General features: G+C 54.8%; 1 protein-coding gene across 1 annotated transcript; it reads right to left on the bottom strand.

Annotated features, from left to right (window-relative positions):
• Nucleotides 1–2,932: 2,932 nt before the first annotated feature.
• RAB7A (RAB7A, member RAS oncogene family) lies at nt 2,933–19,045 on the bottom strand. The gene is made up of 6 exons (XM_027467612.3): nt 18,906–19,045; nt 6,955–7,015; nt 5,783–5,909; nt 4,824–5,042; nt 4,071–4,199; nt 2,933–3,883 (listed from the first exon to the last, which is right to left on the bottom strand). Exons 2-6 carry the CDS (start codon nt 7,005–7,007, stop codon nt 3,788–3,790), a joined length of 624 nt encoding a protein of 207 aa, XP_027323413.1. The 5' UTR covers nt 7,008–7,015; nt 18,906–19,045; the 3' UTR covers nt 2,933–3,787.
• Between the last annotated feature and the right edge of the window lie 1,138 nt (nt 19,046–20,183).

Genomic DNA, 20,183 nt, shown 5'->3' with positions numbered 1-20,183 from the left:
AACCCTTTCCATAAAGAAGTTCTTCCTAACATCTAACCTAAAACTCCCCTGGCGTAACTTTAGCCCATTCCCCCTCGTCCTGTCACCAGGCACATGGGAGAACAGGCCAACCCCCACCTCTCTACAGCCTCCTTTAAGGTATCTGTAGAGAGCAATAAGGTCACCCGAGCCTCCTCTTCTCTAGGCTGAACAAGCCCAGCTCCTTCAGCCGCTCCTCATAGGACTTGCTCTCCAGGCCCCTCACCAGCTTTGTCGCCCTTCTCTGGACCCGCTCAAGCACCTCGATGTCCTTCTTGTAGCGAGGGGCCCAAAACTGAACACAGTACTCGAGGTGCGGCCTCACCAGAGCCGAGTACAGGGGGACGATCACCTCCCTAGCCCTGCTGGTCACAGTGTTTCTGATACAAGCCAGGATGCCGTTGGCCTTCTTGGCCACCTGAGCACACTGCTGGCTCATATTCAGCCGACAGTGTGTTCGTGTCAATGTAGCTCAGCAAATAAATGCCTGCCCACAATTAAACCTCAGTGCTCTCGTGCTGTGTCCGTGTAAGTACCTGGCCAAACCCACACAGCTGTGCCCCCTGGACCTACCAGCATGTCCATGCCCTGCTTCCTCGAGCTCTCTCGCTCTCCAAGTACGCACAGCCACACGTACACACTTGATAGTTTGTGTAAATGTATTTATAAATGTAAATCATGCACAAATACTCAGCGAGAACCAGCTCTGTGCACCCATACAGCTGCGAGATGTGTTTACGTGCTGCTGTGCCCACATCCCCCTGTGCACCTGGGGGCTGCGGGCAGGGGGCTGGCAGCGGGGTGATGCTCGTGGGGGGCTGGCGGCCGTTTGGGGTCGCAGGTGCACGGGGCCGGGGCTGGCTCCCAGCCTAGGTACGGGCTGAGCTCTCCCACCCTGACACCGCAGTTCGGCCTTCGTGCTGGCAGCAAGGGTGGAGGTCGGCTGCTCTTTGCTTCGATGATGGGGGTGGTGGCATTTTGCCCCATTTCTGCCCCCGAGGGCAGCAGGGTGAGTGAGGCTCTGGGGGGTGAGGGTCCTGCTGTGCAAGAGGCAGCTGCTGGCGCTGCTCCCCGCAGCAGGGCCGAGCAGGAGGCTGCCCGTGGTGGCAGGGTCCTCGTTGTGATGGATGGGAAGGGAGGGGAGTTTTTCAAAAAGCTTGAATGAATTTTGAATCCACTTCAAAGCAAATGTAAAAAGAAATGCTGGCACACTCCTGCTCCCAGCAGGGCATTCCTTGGGTCTCCTCTTCCCACCCTGACCAGCAAGCCCAGGGCAGCTCACCCTAAAATTGCTGTACCCTGCAGGGACCATCAGTCCAGGCAGCATCCGCCTCCCTGGGCTCCTTCAGAGCATGGTGATGGCTCCGTCCTGCAGGAGCATCTCTGCCAGCATCAGCTTCTCCACCCCTTTAGCATCCGTAACATCCTGTGTCTAGGAGCACTGCAGCTGACCGACCGATGTGGAGCTCTGTTTGCTTTGTGCAGCTGTTTGGTTGATGTGATAGAGGTTAAGCAGTGTCTGCACAGGGCTCTTCCAGAGCTGCAACGCGCAGCCCTTCTCATGGCCCTCGGCTCCAGGAGCCCCAAGCAGCAGGCTGTACGTGCAGAACTAACACCCCCTTCCCCAAAATGTCATGGTGCAGTTACTGCTCCCACCTCCCTCAGCCTTTCTCCCTGCTAAAACTGTACAGAAAACAAATGCAGTGATGCTTTCAGTGGAGCAAGCTGGAGCCTTTCAGAGATGCAGAGAGGAAAGTGGCCCCATGAGGACATGGCCCTGCCGCAGCACAGCTGTTTGAAAGGCATGTGGACAGCAAAAGCCCAGTCAAGCAGGAGAAAAAGTGTACAAGGATGAAGCCATAAAGTAGGATACAGAGCACAAAACCTGTTAAAAGGCTCTTGAAATAACTGGCCTAATTTCTCTACGCTTTGTTTTCCATTTGGCTGCAGGCACAGCAGCGAGCTGGGCGCTGCTGAGTGCAAGCAGAGGGTCATGCCCAGGCACTGGGAACCGAAGGCCTGGGCTTGGCTAAACCATACCAAGGAGGGGTCCCTGTACCAGGGCAACCAACACCGAAGGCTTTGCTAGAGCAGAGCCACTGCAGGTAGCCTGCTCCTCCTGCAGGAAGCCTTCGAGCTGCAGCAGGTACCAGTGAGCTGCTCTTCACACACTGCCCTCCTTTCCCCACTGCCAAGGGTTTTTGCACACCCGGGAGAGGGATGTGGGACTGTGCCAATAAACAGTGACCAGCTGCAGCACTGTTCCTGCCACTGCAAGCAGCTCCAAGCAGAGCAGAGCAGTGTTTGCCCTACCACCACTTCTAGGGTCACCCAAGCAAGCAGCATCTGCCAACCCCCCTCTTAAGAAGCTATGTAGAAGGCACAGACAGCACAGGAAGGGAAAAGCACAGACAGGCTGTGATGTGCAGGCAGCAGCTTGCTAAGAGGGTCACCAAACAAGAGGAAAGAGGTATGTTAGTGCAGGGAAAAAAAGAGAGTCAGAAACAGGAGTAAACAAGGAGGTTTGTTCTTGTTAAGTTTATTGGCATCATGTTTGTCTCTTTACATAAGAGCTCAGCCTACGTACTAGAATGTAGACCTCTGGAAAACAGGTAGAAGGGCTCCATTTAAGCAAGCTACAAACGCAAGAACAAATACCAGGAGGAAAGGAAGAGAGGAAAGGGACTAGATTGCCAAGTTTTTCCATACCAAAAAATCCAGATTAGCAGTCAGTAAGAAGAAAGGGAAGGTTCGTAGTCCAGGTAATTCATTGAGAAACAGCTACCACAACCCAGGTGGGAGAGGTGCTCCTTCCACAGTACAAAGAGCCACTGACACACCTCAGCTCTGGCTCCTTCCCATATTCGCTCCAAGATGTTAGGAGTTAAGCAGTAGGGGAGGTGAACAAATGAGGTCATTTCATAGCTGTATTTAATTTCAAATCCAATAATCCAGTGTGCATATCAATGCTGTTATGCAAATCTGAGAATTTAGATACAAGGAAGCCAGACAGATTTTCCAGAAGATGAAGCCTCTTGGCCTCAGAACAAGAAGGCTTATGTAGTTCATCTCTACTGTACAGAATACTGCCTCTATCTGGACTCTGTGTTGCTAGCACACCACAGTTCACAAGTGTCCTCCTCACTTTCTACACAATCTGTGTTTCAGTACTTGAACATGTAATTCAGGAATTTTACACTAATTTATACATTTTTAATTGGTTGCATATATTAACATGTACTATAAGATTTTTCCTAAAGAAGCATTACATAATACATGGATACTGTAAAAAGATCTGATTAGTTAAAAGTAACAAGCATTAACAGAGATACATACAAAACTCAACCTAGTTGGACTGAGTGCTGAGCTTGCAATGAACTATAGGTAATCAGCCTTTCCAGTTGCAGCCTTCACAGGGGAAAACACAAGACAGTTAAAAATGTATGTAACTTGTTACACAGATTACCTGTAAACAGTTCCTCTCCGTTGGACACCTGGAATCAGATTCAGTTCCAAACATACATAAGAGTTTCCATTTTAAACTAAGAGAAAGGTCTGTTACCATGAAGTGTGATGTGGATGGTGCGGGGATGTGAGCTCTGAAGTGCTGGACTCTCAGATGCTCGTGGGAGATGGGTGGATTTTGGCAGCTGGAGATGGAATTTTTTTTTTTAATTTTGTTTTTAAACACAGAAGAGGGGCTGTGTGTTTGAAGGCCTAAGTGTGATATTTGTTTGTGAAGGACTGTGCTCAACCCCTCCCTCTTCCCTCAGCAGCTGCAGCTCTCCGCAGAAGCCTTCACTCGGTCATTCTTGTCTAGTTTGATGGGTTCGGGGAATTCATTGTAAAGCTCCACTTCGGTTTCCTAGCAGGAGGGAAGGGAAGAAAGGCAAGAGTTAGTGCCACAGCTCTACGGACAGTCCCTGGCATGCACGGGGCCATTCTCAGCTGGGGAAAGCTGTGGGAGAGCCCAAACCTCCCCAGCTGCCCACACGGGCTGAACTCGAGGCAGAGCCAGCACCAGCAGAGGGCAGCCACCAGCCCCTTCCTACCTGTTTAAGTGCATTTCGTGCAATCGTCTGGAAAGCTTGTTCCACATTAATGGCCTCCTTGGCACTGGTTTCAAAGTAGGGGATGTTGTTTTTACTGTAGCACCAGGCTTGCGCCCGTTTTGTGGTGACCTGGGTGGACAGAGAGCAGCGTCACCACCTTCAGCCTGACACAGAGGGGGCTTGGTTTCCAGGTCAAGGCCAGGGACCACCCCCTGGAATCCCACCCGAGCTAGGACAAGGGTTCTGGTCTCTTTAGAGCTATAGCCTTGACACAGAGCTGTTCCACACACTCAACAGTTCCAGTTCTAGAAGCAGAACAAGGGCTGAGCAGCTTTTCCACAGGCTTGAGCCTGCCATAGGCAGGGCCAGCCCCTGCTGGAGCACAGGAGGCAGCTGCCTGCACCAGGTACGCTCAGCCCATGGCAGAGAGGATGAGACCACAGGCATGGACTGCTCAGGCACCATCAGCACAGGGAGTTCCTCCCACAGTGGTTACTCAGCAATACCAGAGGAGAATCTGATCTTTAATCTACTCAAGGAGCTGCTGCAGGCTCTCTACTGCTGGGCAGGAGCATGTTATGCACAGGGGTTGAAACCCCTCTAGGTAGAACAGCCTGAAGAAACTCTCCCCCAGTGCAATGCAACAGCAGAGCCACACATGCACCTTCCACTCAGGTAACCCTCCCGTGTTCCTACAAGGTCTCACACTCCAGCAATTTCTTAAAAAGGCAGCTAGCAAGTCACAGTACTCACTTGTCTGTTTTCTAGGTCAATCTTGTTTCCCAGCACAACAAAAGGAAAGTTCTCAGGATCCCTTGGACTGGCCTGAATGAGGAATTCATCCCTCCAGCTGTCTAGGGTTTTGAATGTGTTAGGGGCCGTGACATCGAACACCAGCACACAGCAGTCTGCTCCCCTGTAGAAGGCAACTCCCAGAGACTGAAACCGTTCTTGTCCCGCTGTATCCCATATCTGCAGCAAAAGACAGGGTAGGTGAGCCAGCCCTGCTCCAAGACACCCAGACCACAATGAGGGCTCCCCACTAGGCATCTAGAGCCCCTACCCCTCCAGAGAGAAGGAACACCTAAAGGTTTGGGATCTTCTGCAGGAACTGAGTCTCATAAGCAAGAAATGCCCTTCTAAAAGTAGAGATAACCATTTGCATGTCCAGCCTTATCAGTGGATCACTCTTTGGACAAACAGGACTTAGGGATTGGGGCAGGCAGGGACCTGCCTGCAGCACTGGGGTACCAGCACAGCCCAAACTCTCTGCTGCTGGCTACAACAGGGCTTCTGCTGCCTTGCTGTCAGCCTCACCGTGGATAGATGGAAGTGTCAACACTAGGCATTCACAGGCTGGCAGGTTAACACTATACCCACAGGAATCAGGGTGGCATGAGTATGGCCTGAAGAGCCCTTTCCCAGCCTTTCCCAGTTCCTGAAGGCTAGGGGAGTGCACCTTTCTACCAAGAGAACGTACACTGACAGGAACAAACACTTCAAACTGGGCAAAGCTTCCCTTTGCTGAGCCCAGGCAAGCTGATCTTTGATTTCCCTTGTCAAGCCCCTGTACAGATTTGTGGAGAAGCCCAGCAGCAGCAGCTCAGTGCAGGCAGGATTCATACCCCGTGCACTGCCCTGGGCCACCCTGGAGCAGATGCTTCCACACAAGCGTGGTCCAAACACCCCTTGCAGCAGGAGTTGCTCCTTACCTGCATTGTCACTAGCCTGTCATCCACCATGACTTCTTTTGTCAGGAAGTCTGCGCCTATCGTAGCCTTGTACTGGTTACTGAATTTCTTGTTCACATACTGGTTCATGAGCGATGTCTTCCCCACCCTGTACAGAAAGACAAAAAGATAAGTAGGCTGCTTGTATAACAGAGCTCGCATTAACCACTCTGAAGAAAACATCCCTCTGCCCTTCACCTTCCATCAGAGCCTCCTGGCCAAAAGGGGGGGGGGGGGGGGGGAAGTCAGGGGAAACACACCTACCCCGGCAAGGAGGGGCTTTCACAGCAACAGATGCTGGGGCCACATAAGAATTTGTGGAATTAAGGTCTTGAGAAACCCTGCTTCCCCCATCAGTGATCAGATCACTGGTAAGCAGTGTGCTTATCATGAGAGCAACCTTGGAAGACGAGGTGCCCCACCAAATGATGAAACCCACTGAAAATAATCAGCCTTTTCAGAAGGAGCTGGAGGAACAGGGCAGGCTCAGCATGGTAACAGCTGACACACACATCTGCAGGGGCCTGGAGGTGGAGATCCTCCTGAGAACCAGCTCAGAGGGCTCACATGCACTCTGTGGCTGAGCAGCACTCCCTGATCAACAGCTTGCTGGGCACAGTGGTGTAAATAAGCCAGGTGTCAGGGGAGCAGGTTGCAGCCTGCACAGCAAACCCATCACCTGCACCAGAGGAGCAGCCTCCTTGCTCAAGCGAACAGGACAACAGAGCCTTACTCCAAGGGACGGCTCTACCCAGATCAGATAGCAGCTCAGCAGGTGGCTTCAGTAGAAACTTCACCTCTGGCAGAGGTAACATTTTAATAGTCGCCAAAATTGACTATTAGGTGTATCTTCCCCCCCTAATAAAGTTAAAGGTTAATTTAACACCATGCTGATCCTCCTTGCAGAGAAGCTATCCAGTTCTGCTCCCATAGTCTGCCTTCATTTCTCCTGTTCAATACCAGGGAAAGGCTTCAAGGTGTTAAATTCTGGGGACACATTCAGGACAGGGGGTTGCGACATGCTTAGAGCCACAAGGTAACACCACGATGCACAGTGGCAGTAACCTCTCCTCCCAGCACTGCTGCCTTCCCACCATACAGCTGGACTCCCCCCAGCAGGATGCAGGTCGGCAGCTGAAAGCTCCCCCACTTACCCGGAGTCTCCAAGGATGATGACTTTCAGTAACACTTTCTTCCTAGAAGTCATCTTTTAAACTGGAAAGGAAGAAGAACACCGCCATCAGACTCCACTGGCACACCACTCCTCAAGGCAGCAGGCTCAGAGGCCGGGCAGCCAGACTCCCAGCAAGGGACCAGCAGCTGGCACAGCCCAGCACTGCTGAAGCTGGGCTTCTTGATTCAAGGCTTCACTCAAGCAGTACCATGTGTTTGCCCACTTCACTGGCAAGGCCATGTCAGAGCCACTCTATGGGCAAGTGGCTCTGGACTTGCCACTAATGGTCCATCCAATTAGTGAGTGAGAGTTGAGCTCTCACTGTTACTTGTCCCCAGGTCTCACCCAGATCTGGGAAGCTACAGCAGGCCCCCAAAATATTCCTGGATGCTTTAGCACAGCAAGAACAAGCATGAAGCCTTGCTACCAGCAGTTGAGCATGACTGCAGCCTAGCATGCCCTTCTCCCCACCTACAGGGAAGGGATAGGACAAGACATTCATTCTCTTGATGCTCAGGCTTGATCAGGTCCCAAATCCCAGTCTGCTTCTCCTTGGCTTTCCCTAGGGAGCTGTGCAGGCTCCCTCCAGAGCGAGGAGCCAGAGGATGGTTATGGCTGTGCTACTTTGAATGCAGAGACCTTTGACACAGGCTCCGTGTTCCAATCCCTTAAATAGGGACTTGGCTGCCCGAAAACTCTCATCCTGCCACACCAACTCACATTCATTCTACTACACAACTCCTACTCCTCGGGAGCTATTCCTGACTTTCACAGCTTAAGGAGGCCTCTGCTTTGAGAGCAGCAGGGATTGGAGCCTCTTCTGAGCAGCTTGGTCCTGTGCACTGCCTGGGATGTGCGAGAGCCTCGGCTGAGAGAGACCTGCAGCCTGCTCCATCCCACTGACGGGGGAAACAACATGCTCCAAGCTGCAGAAGCTTCCTATTAGATAAAGAACTGGCTGCACAAAGCCTTAATCATCAGGCTTTGAGCATTAGAGGGGCAGAGCTCACCATTTCAGAGCTCACCACCGGGGAGGGCAGCAGAAGGCCTCCTGCTGCCGTTACGGGCAGCGGTGCACTCACAGCTCAGCCCTGTGGGACTGAGCGGGGAGAGCAGCCCATGTGAACTCCACGCAGACAGCACCTCCTGTGTTTTCAGAGCCTGCAGCACAAGCAACACTGGTGCTAGCCAAGCCAGAGACTCCGGCAGCACAGTTGGCCCAGATGGAGCAAGAACAGCAAGCAGGGCCCCGAAACCACTTCAAAATACCACGCAGTGAGCCGTCATGGAAAACATCTGCACAGGTTCGAGCCCCGGGTGAGAGTCACCTGTTTCCCTCGAGACAGGGGGTAAACAACTCACCCCGAGGTGGCTGTGCCAGCACCCAGCACGTCCTGCTTCTATTTTTCCTCCGAGTGTTTTTAGCCTCGCCTGCCATCAGCTGCTGCCTGCTGGTATTCAAAGCAGCTTTCGACAAGCTGGCAGCCGTTCCCGTGCTCGGGGAGGGATTTGTAGGGCCCTGAATTGCAACACTCAGGCACAGGGGAGCCTCGGTGCCCAGGTGCAAGGTGGCTTCAAGTTCCACCACCAAGCGAGGGGGAAATGCTCTGTTAAGTCTCATTACCTGGGAAGCAGCTCAGCTGAGGAAGGAAGCTGAATCAGCCCCCGCACCGCCTGCCTGTCATAGTTTGCTGTCCACCCAGCGGTGTGCAGGGCCGTTCCTGCCTGACAAAGACCTCGGGTGATGCATCGGATGTGAGCCACAGCACCGCTGGGCTGCTCAGCTCCGTGCCTGCCTTGGGGCATGAGACAACACGAGGAGCTCGGCTCTGCCACACACCCGCAGTGCCCAGCTTCCCCACCCCGTCCTACTAAGCCTGCCCCACACTTTTTAAGCGCAGTCAGCTGAAGGAGCGAGCCCTCTTATTAATCTTCTCATCACAGGTAGAAACAGACCTGCCACCAAGTTACCAGAGGAAACCACGTCTCCCGGAGCCTTCCTAGAGAAGAAAACCCTTCTAGTTTACATAGCATTAAGTTGCTCTCTCCAGCACTGCTTTTGCTGTTTCCCTGATCCTTATCACAGCCTGCATGGCTGAGCAGGTCTCCAACACCAACACCAGCCTTAGAGCAGCTATTTGTGCTAAACAGAGCTTTGACTCATCCCAGCAAGATCTGAGATCCAGATGGATCTGAGATCCATGAAGAGTGAAGAAACCCCATTGCTTTACCCAGGGTTTCTGATGATTTTACCTGGGGTTTCTGATGAAGCAAGCCAAAGGGACAAACTACTCCAAGGACAGGACACCGTAACTCTCACGTTGCTCCCAGCCACAATAAAGAGGCTGGTGTGCTGGAAACAAAAGCCACAGGACCTTCAGCCCACCCCAGCAGTAAGAAAAGCCTTACCACAGCCTCCTGTAACACCATGCAGAGGATTTGGGGCCTTCAGCCCACGCTAAGCCAGCAGCAGACACATGATCTTCCAGCCAGAGGATGCTTCCACATGTGGCAGCTCAGGTACGCCCAGAGCTACCTCAGCTGCTCGTGGTTACGGTGCCGTTGCTGTCAGTACAACGGGGCACACAGCCCACCCCGGGCCAGGCTCAGCACTCAAGGATTTGCTCGCCTGGAGTCAGAGGCAATTTGTGATGGCTCACGTGGGAACACGGGCTGCTTTCTGCATTGCACAGCGCTGAGTAGACGGGCTCATCACTGCCTTGTGTCCCAGAAACAGAGCCCGCATTCCTGCTCTAAGCTACACGGATCTCATTTCTGATGAGCACGGCTAGTACGAGACGAAGGGAGGCTCAGGACACAGCCTCCAAACAGACGGGCAGGTTTGAATACCTGAACCTGTCGGGTTCAAGCTGTCAGAGGAGTTTCTCCAGACACACCTGCAAGAAACATCGAGTTACTGAGTCAGCCTGAGATGGGGGCTGTGCAGGGCTCCCCCTGCTCCTGCACAGAGCAAGCTCAGCGTAATCATCACCGCTTTTGATCTCAGCCAAGTCAGTGGCATCCAAGTCCCAGGCTATTTTGCACTCCATGTGCAGCTTGCCTTGCTTTATGGTATGATTATTCTAGAGCAGCATCCTGCAAGAGACACGTAAGCCCTTAAGATGGCAGTGTGTGAGCTCACACGGGGCTCCCATCCAGTCCCAGGAGCATTTCTGAACAAACACTTCCTCTTCAGAGAAAATCTTGAAGAAAAACCTGCTTGCTAAGATTAGATCCGAGACACCGGTTTTGTTTTTACACCGTGCAGTCTCTTGGAGAGAAGTCACCCGCACAGCAGCCTCCAGCACACTCACCCAGCCCTGTGCAGGGGCTGTCAGAGGCCTCCTGGCAGAGCCCAGTCAGCATCATCCCTCCTCCTGGCCTTACTGGTGCCAGAGGAATGACACAGCTGCCTCTAGCACAGCAGAGGAGTCCTCCTGCGCAGTGTTTAATGCCTGCCCCTCTGAGGAAGCCATCCACTGGCAGCGTGGTGACCCTCAGGGGATGAAGCCTGGTGTAGCACGCCTCCTGGTAAGGTTATTTATTACCTGGAGCAGCACGGGAGAATCCCTCACATCCAACTTGCACATGTTACTGGCTTGGCAGAGCTGGGGGAGAACCAAGAACTGTCCAACAAAGCTGTGCGGCAGCAATTGTTCAGATGCAAGAGCAAAGAGTCCGTGCCAAACCTAATTAGACTTCCCTCGTTGCTTCAAAGGCCATGACAATTGTCCTTTCTTCTGCTCCATTACGGCAGCTGGTTCAGCTCAGAGCAGAGATGGATGGGTAAGGACTCCTCAGAGGCATTCACATACGTCAAGTGACAGTGCAGGCACCTCGATGTTAATTAGCAACAGCAGGAGCGTGCACTGGTGGCCCACCAGATCTCAGCTTCACGGGATGCTCCTGTCCCAGGCCTGCTGCTGAAGGTGCTCAGGAGCAGCCCTGGGTGGGGAGGACGCTCACCTCCATGGAAGGAAGACAACAGCTCCCTGCACCCCAGCTTTAAAGCTGCTGGAGCAGGCTGCACTGCCGCAGCTTTGCTATTAAACAGCACATATCCCAACCTGAACTAAAGCAGAGCACCCCAAGCAGAAGATAGAAGATCTGGGCCAGCTGATCAGAAGTTCTCTCCTCCTGTGCCTGCGAGCCTGCCGCCTGCACCTCCCACCAGAAGCCAGCAGAGCTGGAACACAGCTGCTGGACCGCACGGCTCCCCTCGTGCCCTCTGCCAGGGACATCTAGCACTACCCAGCAGTAGGTGAGCATCGAGCAGGGCTCACCTCACAGCACCTGGAAATGCAGAATTCCACTCTTTCCCTTCTCCAGGGCATCACAGGGCCTTCAGCAAAGGGCTACACCATCAGGAAGTCAGTCAGGATAAGGCAGTACCCCACAAAGGTACTGATAACCACAACGGGCTCAGCATAGAGCAGACTGTGCTGAGGAAGAGCCATCCCTGAGGGCTGGAAAAGCAGTCTTGAAAAAACCTTAGTCCTGGAGTGCAGGCTCAGTGTCCTGAAAAGCAGCTCCATGCATTTCCGACACAGGAACGCTACCCCTGCTCGCTCCTTTCTCGCATGGGGGAGGCTGCCAAGCATTAAGCCTCTGTACTACACCAAAGAGTTATTTTTATTCCCTCTTCCAATGCTTCTGCATTTCCTCAAGGAGGCTGAAGCTAGAGAAATGCTTCGGGACCAGCTCAGCTTGAACCAGCTTCTTCCCAGAAGGGGGAAGCTCCCCGGGATGTGTGGCACCCCAGGAGGCCGTGCTCAGACCTCTGTCCCCTGAGGGGAGATGCTCCTGGGTGTTTAATCTGCTCTTACAGGACCTGGCACAGATGTGCTGTCTCCTGCTGGCACTTACCATGAGCAGGCGTTTCCTTTCCACCAAGGAAAACCCCACATTTAGTGGGGCCACGAGCTGGCTTCATGCCCGCAGCAAAAGCAGCTGGCAAGGTATCGCTGCAGCAGCTCCCCAGAAGGGTTCGCTCCGCTGCCTGCTGTATCAGGAGCATCTCAGAGCTGCTTCCCACCTCCTTCCTCCCCACACGTTGCTGTTCTAGCACACATTCTCTCCTGCTGGTGCCCGGCCAAGAGCTGAAGCACAGCTCCTCGTTTCCCTGCTCAGGAGAAGCAGCCAGGCTGCCTGCTGCTCGCTGCACTTTCTGCAGGAGCAGGCTCCTGTCCACTTGGTGCCTTTCCCAGCCAGTCCTAGGAGACAGGAATTACCTCTTTCAGGAGCCGGGAGTCTCAGCTCCACTTTATTTTCTGATACCTTGTTTAAAACATCACATGGCGAGCTGTCAGGTGTGGGTATGATGGTTCTCAGGGGTAGGAAACACTACAGAAGCCTCACCTTTGTGAAGGAAGCCCACAGCCCCACGTGCTGCCTAGCACAGTGACACAGCTGGGATCAAAATAACCTTGAAACACATTTCAGGAGCCCACAGGAACCAGCTTTTTAGACTCCAGCTGCCTGCAGTGAATTCCCCTCATCTGGAGGGTGGAGCTGCAGCCTCCAGCGCAGCTGCTGTAGGACCGAGCTGAAGAACCAGCCCCAGCTCTCCACCAGCAGCTTCAGGGGGAGCACCAAGCTGGGGCAAGAAGCCAACTGGCCTGCGAGCTGGCTGCTGGGTGGGTGTGATGCCTGCACACACCGCAGCCTGCTCCTAAACACCAGGCTAGGACAGCTCCGTGCTGAAGAAAGAATGATGGGGACAACTCGGGGAGACACGCAGGAAGCCTCGCTAAAATACAGGAGCTTGGGAACAGCCCTGAGCAGAACGAGCTCACGGTGTGACCAAACAAGTGGCAGAGCAGAAGCTTTTTGCTCCTTCCACTGGCAATAAGGTTTGAGCTCCTTGAAGCACAGACATACCCTCACTGCCCAGCTCCGGGGGCTGCAGGCCTCCCCCAGCCATGAAGGCTGACCCCCAGAAAGGGTCAGCCCTCCCTGAGCGGGGTCCCAGCTCCTGGGACACACACAATTAGTCAGGCTCAGAGCCCAAGCTCTCAAAGCCAAGGTCTCCAATCCAAGCCTCACTGCTTCACAGCCCTGCTACACCTCCGGGCACTCCCCCAGCTCGGAGCTGTTCTGTGTCTGGGTGCGAGATCTGGAACCGAAGAAGTTTTGTTGCTCCAGAACCGCCGCTGAGCTGTGACTGCCCTAGGAAATGCCAAAGAAGGGAGGACTGACCCCCACCCCAACAAGCCAGCAGTGGAGCACAGAAACTGATCTGATGGTTTAGGTATCACCTCTTATGAGGGTATCACGTTGATCTGATTACATGGGTAGAAAGTGGGAGTGAAACAGGCACAGTTTGCTTACAGAACTGAGGCAGATGCCTCCCTGTGTTTTGTCAGCCCTCCCTAAAGGTCTGGCAGCTACAGGAGGACTTCACCGAGGCTGCTTCACCGAGACAGCAGCAGCACACGCAGGCTGAGAGATGCCCTGAGCCCAAGGAAGGCAGAACACAGCATCCCCAGTGATGAAGGCAGCCTTCCCAGGAGGATCGTGCTGCTCCTCAGCAGCCTGGGGATGACCACCACCACCTCCAGAGCCAGCAGCAGGTATTTTGAGGCTGTTGTGCACAGGACAGGACTGCATGCAGGCCAACAGCACAACACCAGGTCCAGGACACTGTAGGTCTGAGGTGTGCTGTCACCCAGGGACCTCACTGTGCCCCTTCCTCCCAGGGGAAGCAGTCCCCCGTGAGTCCTTCAGGATTTCAGGTAGTTCCCAGCCAACGCCGCTCCTCCCCAAGGACCGGGCTGCTACAAGAGCAGGCATGCTTGCTTTAACTCCCCTCCCCCTTTATCAGAGCGAGCTCAACTTCCCCTATTCTGCCCTGGGGGAGACAATCTCAGGATGTGGGAGGAGAGTTGAGCACATTTGCTGGCTGCTGGGAGACACCAGGCAGCAAGCCATGCGTCTTGACTAAGGGCCTTGCCTACGCAGAGCCCTTCAGCTCCACCAGCACAGGTCCACGTTGCCGGGCCTCTCCCGGAGCAGATCTCACACAACCCAGCCATGGTGCCCACACAGCCCGATCCATGAGGCCACAGCCACCCAGCCAGGAGAGCCAGACAGGTCCCAGCAGCCCAAACAAACGGGGACAGCCCTGCACCCTTCCCACCCCACACACTGCTGGGTTTGAGGCTTCCCAGCAGAAGCTGAGCCTGAGAAGTCAGAGCTGCAGGTGGGCCAGGCCGTCGAGGAGCAGCGATGTTGTGAGGTCTTTATCCACCAATATTTTTCAAGCTCTCGGATTAACTCCTCATTTTGTCTCCAACTCACTGAGATTTTACACATTCCTGGCGTGCTTTCAGTTTTAGGGACACAAATAGGAGGTGTTAGATAACCTTTGCATTGAAGGCGCAGCCCTGAGACCTTGTCAGTGGTAAACAAGCCTCGTTTATCTAGTCCTGCCTGCAGTTTTCCCCAGTTCCTAGAAACTGGGCAGGAAACAAGTGACTGAGGGGAGGATTTGCAGGTTCAGGCCTTGGAGTCCCAAACCTCAGAAGGACTGCCAGACCCCACAGCTGAATATTGACTCTCCTTCAGCACCAGGAGCCTGGTAAGAGAGAGGGAAAAGCTGACAGGAGGCCCCAAATCCAGGCAGATGTGAAGGAACACCACGGAGACTTACCCCGAGCAGCTACTGCAGGTCTGTGTCCTCGGGACCGAGCCTGCTCCTGGAGCTGCCTAACTCCAGACCCCGCAGCCTAAGAACTGCGCCCGGGGTGGCGCCCAGCCCCGATCCTGCACATACCCCACACCTCTGGCTGTGCTCACGGGGTTGGCAGGGCAGGAAGGACGAGTATTTCAGTCCTGGTCGGCGAGGGCAGCAGGCAGCTCACCGCGACAGCTGAGTCAGGGCCTAGCAAGGAATTCCTGCCGGAGACTTGGTTTCAGGCTCGCGCTTCACACCCCGGTGCCTCTCACCCAGCTCCTGGTGCAGGAGTTTGCCAGATCACTTCTTTATCCCCCACAGAGGAGCAGAACAACCTCACAGAGGTGATTCGCAGAGCGGTGCTGGTGAACTGTGGCCCCTCCAAGGGGGAAGGGGAGAGCTGGAGACACCTCGCTGGGTCGCAGCCGTCTCGCTGCTGATGCTTGAGACAATGCTATCGCCGAGCCAGATCCTAGTGCTGATAGCATTATCGGCGTCTGGAGCCACGAGGAGACACCTGCAGAGCCCAGTGACTCAGTCCACTTGAAGGAGGTGAGCACGGAGCAGGTTATCCCTCCAGGAGATGCTGCTGCCCAGCAGGGACCATGGGCTCCGTGCAGACTCCCTGCAGGGCAGAGCCAGCTGTGGGGGCCCAGGCACTCCAGCCAGCAGCCCCTGAAGGCACTGCCCAGCTACCTGTGTCACTCTCACACACCCCCTAAACAGCACAAGTGACCAAAGCTGCAGCACGCATGGAGTGAGGACAGACTGCAGAAAAACGCTGCTCTCCTTCAGTGAGGATATAAAGATCCACTCCATTTCTTTTAGGAATTCCTGCTTGAAACTCAAGCAGCTGCAGCTCGCTATAGTAAGTCACCTGAAGCTGACATTTTAAGTAGTTACAGGTGGGCAGGAGAGCAGAGCACTCACTGCATGGAGTGCCTTTAAACCGCACCAACAGGACCATGCCACAAGTTTACACTTCAATCCAGCTCAAACAGCACGCCCCTCCCCAAGTCACACCGCCCTGAGAGCAGCCACAGCCTCAAGAGCAGGTTCCCTAGCGCAGGAATCCCAGACTCTTCAAGCCCAGCTCCACACCAACACACTCCCGCAGCCCTGGCCAGCTCCTTTCCCTGTCCCCAAGCGTGAGTTAGCAGCAGCGGTGTTGACACAGCTCCTCACTGGGGGCTGGCACCCAGGAGGAGGAGCGGTGGCAGCAATGACATCAGCGCAGCGCAGGGCGCAGCAGCACGCCGAGGGCCGGAGCAGCACGCACACCGCCAGCAGCCATGTGATAGGGGGGGATCCCTGCACCGCCTGCTATTTCGGAGCGGTGCAGGCGGAGCCGCTGACCTTGGGAGCCCCTCTGGAAGTTGGAGTTGAGCCGTATGTGAAAGGGAGCGCAGCCGGAGGGCTCTCTGCTGGCTCTCGGTTTGTTCCCCGTGCACAGCCCATGTTTGTCGGGGTGCACAGCCCAGGTTTGGGTCAGCACCAAAAAAAACGTGCCTGTTATCCCCAGCCCTGGGTCACCACCCAGCCCAGGAGGCCACTTCAGAAGGCTGTGAGGGGAAGGCAACTGAACTCCAACTGCAGCAATTAACCAGCAGTTATCAGAACAATGCTGCATGAGGAAACGTTTCAGCAATCCAGCCCCCAATAGTGTCAGACACATAGCACACAAGGCGCAGGCTGCTAGTGCCCAGCCAAACCCAGCACAAATTCCTCCTCACCTGGACCCCATTATGCTGAGGCAAGAAGCCCCAAGCCCCTACAGCTCTGCGGGGGATCTCAGCAGCAGACCCTAGGAGGGAGGACTGCAGAGGGGTTCAGGTCACAGTCGAGAAGCCCACAGGACATCAGGGAACACAGCACATGAGGTGAGAGAGTCCTGTGCCTATCAAGTGACCAGCTTACTCCAGCACTGAAAGCACTGATTCTAACAGGCTGGACAGCAGCAAGTGTGTGATCTGTGATCCCAAACGCCCAGCAGCGTGTTCAGAGGATGCAAACACCCCGGTGCCCTGTGCTACAGCCTTGGTTCCTAAGCCTGGGCTTGCCAGGCACTGAAGCATTCAGCAGTGCATCCCGATCCAGCCCAGGCAGCTTTGTTTACAGCCAAACGGTAAGTTCTGCACCAACCAGTCTCATTTTCACAGAGAAGTCAGACAAAATCCCATCCATGTTGGAGACAGAGCTATAAATAGTTGTGCACAGATGGTTTGATACTAATTGTCATGTTTCCTCAAGGACAAGCCCTGCCAGAGATTTGCTCCGACAGGTAACTCGTGTGACCTTCTGAGCCAGGAGCCCTAAGAAGGTGCCTCAGAAACTCCACCTGATAACCCTGCTGTCCCCGGGCACTCATTTTGGGTAGGAAAGCAAGGAAAACATCTTCTGTGGGTGAATACAGGGGAGAGGCTATGGCAGAGCTGGTACATTTTTCACTTCCAGGTTACAATGGGGATGTTTCCCTGACTGCCTGGGCTGTTCAGGGTAGCCTCTGACCCATGGGATTTGGCAGAAGGGCAAGGATGCTCGCAGTGTAGGCACTGCAACAGTTATTTAGGCATTTAACTTGGACCTTAAAAGGCAAAGGGGCCAAGTCTTATTCTGCCTGTAGGGTATTTCCATGTAGGACATGGACCACTGCATAACACCAGACGCAAGAGGCAAGTTTAACATAACAGCAGCACGAAAAACAGCCACTCTTTCAGGCTGTATTGGTTAAGAACAAGAAACTGCTACTGGATTTTAAGTTTCCCCTATTAAGGGGTCAAATTAGCCTCTTCTTACAGCTCTCCTACCCCGGGAAGATTAACCCAACAGCACAGGGAAGGAAGGGCAGCCCTTGAAGCAGCAGTTCAGGGCTACTTTGACTCAGGCTGGGCACGGTGGGCCTGCTCACAGCTCAGGGAGAGCAGGTCATGTGTTCAGTCAGCTGTTGGAAGTCACAAGGAGGGGGGGGGAGAGACAAGTATACTTGTTCTTCCTGAATACGTACAGCGATGAAGCCCTGATTATTAAACAAGAAATATTCAAATGACTCCACCCACTGCAACCTCAAATACAGCTGCTGAGAACTGAGCACATTCACTTGGGCAGCCCAGCCCTGCTGGAAGTACAGCAAGGCTCCAGCCTCTCTCATATTCTCCCTGTAGCACCAGAACTGCCACAAACCATGAGAGCCTTTAAACCATGGCCAGGCAGGAGTTGTTCCCAGCCAGTTAGGTACTGCTCCCTCAGACAGGGAACTTCAGCCCGGCCCAAGGCCCACACCAGCAAGCCGAGTCCCAGGCACAGGCCAGAGGTGGCAGGTGCTGGGAGTTTTAAAGCTTCCAATTAGCAGTTATCAAACAAAGGACGGATTGCTTACAGTGGGGAGGACTTTGTTCTGTCATGTGTTCCCAGTTTACATATACAGAGCTGATACACATCCCGGCAGCTCTGCTTATCAGCAGGTGTTTGTTGCTTTCAGGAAAACAGCACTGAGAACTCCAGCTCTGCCTCAGAGATTTCGGAGTCACTGGGTAACACGGACTGGTGCAGATGCTGAGGTTACCTCTCTTACTTCTGACTACGGGGGTATTTTTTAGCAGTCCCACTACCAGAACAACTCCACTATTTACAGGAAAGCAAGCACAGTTACCCTAAACACTACACCCAGGCACCTCCACGTTTATTACCCTCAATACGCTCGGAGCTCACTGCCATACCTATGGCTGAATTCACCCTGTCACCCACCCGCAGCCAGAGGCGCCCCCCCATCCCCTCTCAGCCCTGACTCAGGCTTCGCACACGCCGAGCGCCCCTTTCGCAATAACTGCCAGCCTGCCAGCTTCACCCCACAAACCGCTCCGAGCGCCCCCGCTCCCCCTACAAGCGGCCCCCAGCGCCCACCCCCGGCCCTTAACACCCCCGGGCAGCCCCAAAAATCCCCCTAACAACGCCCCCCCGGAGCCGAGGCCGCCCCCAAAACCTCCCCGGCGGCTCCAGGCCCCGGCACCGCCGCCCCCCAGCGCCCACCCCCGGGGCTCTCCCGGTTCCTTTGTTCCCGGGCCCGGCTCCCAGCGGCGCCACCACTCCCCTCCCCCCCCCCCCACAGACCAGGCCCAGGCCCCACAAAGGCCTCGCCCCCCCCCCCCAACACAACCCCGCTGCCCCCCCCACCCCACCCCTCACAGCCACCGGGAGAGACCCGTGAGGCTCCCCCCGGTTCCCCCCCGCCTTCCCCGGTGCCCCCGGGCGCTCCTCACCGCGGTGCGTGTGGTGCCCGAGCCGCCGCGGCGCCCGCCCCTCAGCCTCGCTGCCGCCCCACCGCTCGCCTCGCTCGGCTTTAATGGGCCCCCGCCGCCTCCCCGCTTTCACTTCCGCCTCCCCCTCCGGTAACTTCCGGTCACGGGGCACGCCCGCCGCCGCTGACGTCAGCACGCCGCCCGGTAGCCGGCGGGGGGGGGGAGAAGGGAGAGGAGGAGGGGAGGGGCCGTGAGTCACGTGACCGCGCGCCGCCGCCATCTTGTGGTGGCGAGGGCTGGAAGGGGGGAGCCTGAGGGGGGGGGGGCGGCTCGGGGCTGGCACCGGGAGGGGACCGGCCCCGGGGCCGTGTGGGGGCTGCTCGGGGTCGCAGCCACCCTGTTGTACCGTCAGGCACCAAGCACCGCACTCATCGCCCCGTTATCGTGGCTCTGGCTGCCATGGAAGGTGTAAAAACAAGCATTTACAAAAAAGTGATGTACAAAACCAAGCATTTATGAAAAACAGACATATAAATCCAAGCATTTATCAAAAAGTGAACCATAAGGGCCTGCCTGAGCGGCACCGTGATCCCCATCACCTGGAAACAGGAGCACACCTGGGGCAGGTGCTGCCAGCTCCGACCCCGTAACGCCTGCAAAGCGCTTTGAGATCAATGCCCTGATGGCACGCCACCTCTTAATATCATTAACGAGCCTGAATATTATTAATTAGTCCTTTCCGAGGTCTGTCCGTCGCAGAGCATGCAGGTGCGGGAGTTATGGTGTCCCACCACTCAGCAGCTCCAAGGGCAGCCCAGCCTTGTCCTCGTGCTGCTGCCGGCTCCTGTCCAACCCTGCCCGCCTCACTCGGGCACTATACACAGTTAAAAAAAGGACTGGACAAAAGAGGAAAAGCATCGCTTAGTAAAATGATGGAGAAAAAGTCTCCCAAAGGTGTATAATGTCTCTGGAGGAGAAGGACAGTGATTCTGTGATAGTATCTTCTCTGACAGCACTGGCGAGACCACCTCAAATACTGGGTTTGGTTTTAGGCTCCTCACTACAAGGAGGACATGGAGCTGCTTGAGCACATGTAGAGAAGAGCAAGCTGGTGAAGGGACTGGAATTATGAGGAGTGACTGAGCAAATTGGGGTTGTTTAATCTGGAGAAAAGGAGGCTGAGGGGAGATCTTATTGTTCTCTACAACTATCTGAAAGGAGATTGTTTCTCAAGTGACAAATGTTAAGACTTGAGGAAACAGTCTCAAGTTGCACCAGGGGAAGTTTGGGATGGAAATT

Source organism: Anas platyrhynchos, chromosome 13, assembly GCF_047663525.1.
Source record: "Anas platyrhynchos isolate ZD024472 breed Pekin duck chromosome 13, IASCAAS_PekinDuck_T2T, whole genome shotgun sequence".
NCBI lineage: Eukaryota > Metazoa > Chordata > Aves > Anseriformes > Anatidae > Anas > Anas platyrhynchos.
This window is presented reverse-complemented; position numbering and strand designations above follow the sequence as displayed.

Excerpts from the sequence above, each read along its gene's own strand:
- RAB7A (XM_027467612.3), bottom strand. The coding sequence starts at position 7,007 with ATGACTTCTAGGAAGAAAGTGTTACTGAAAGTCATCATCCTTGGAGAC. Across the intron at positions 4,200-4,823 it reads TTGACCTAGAAAACAGACAA|GTCACCACAAAACGGGCGCA; the intron begins GTGAGTACTGTG and ends CTGTCCACCCAG. Across the intron at positions 3,884-4,070 it reads CACGAAATGCACTTAAACAG|GAAACCGAAGTGGAGCTTTA; the intron begins GTAGGAAGGGGC and ends CCCTCCTGCTAG.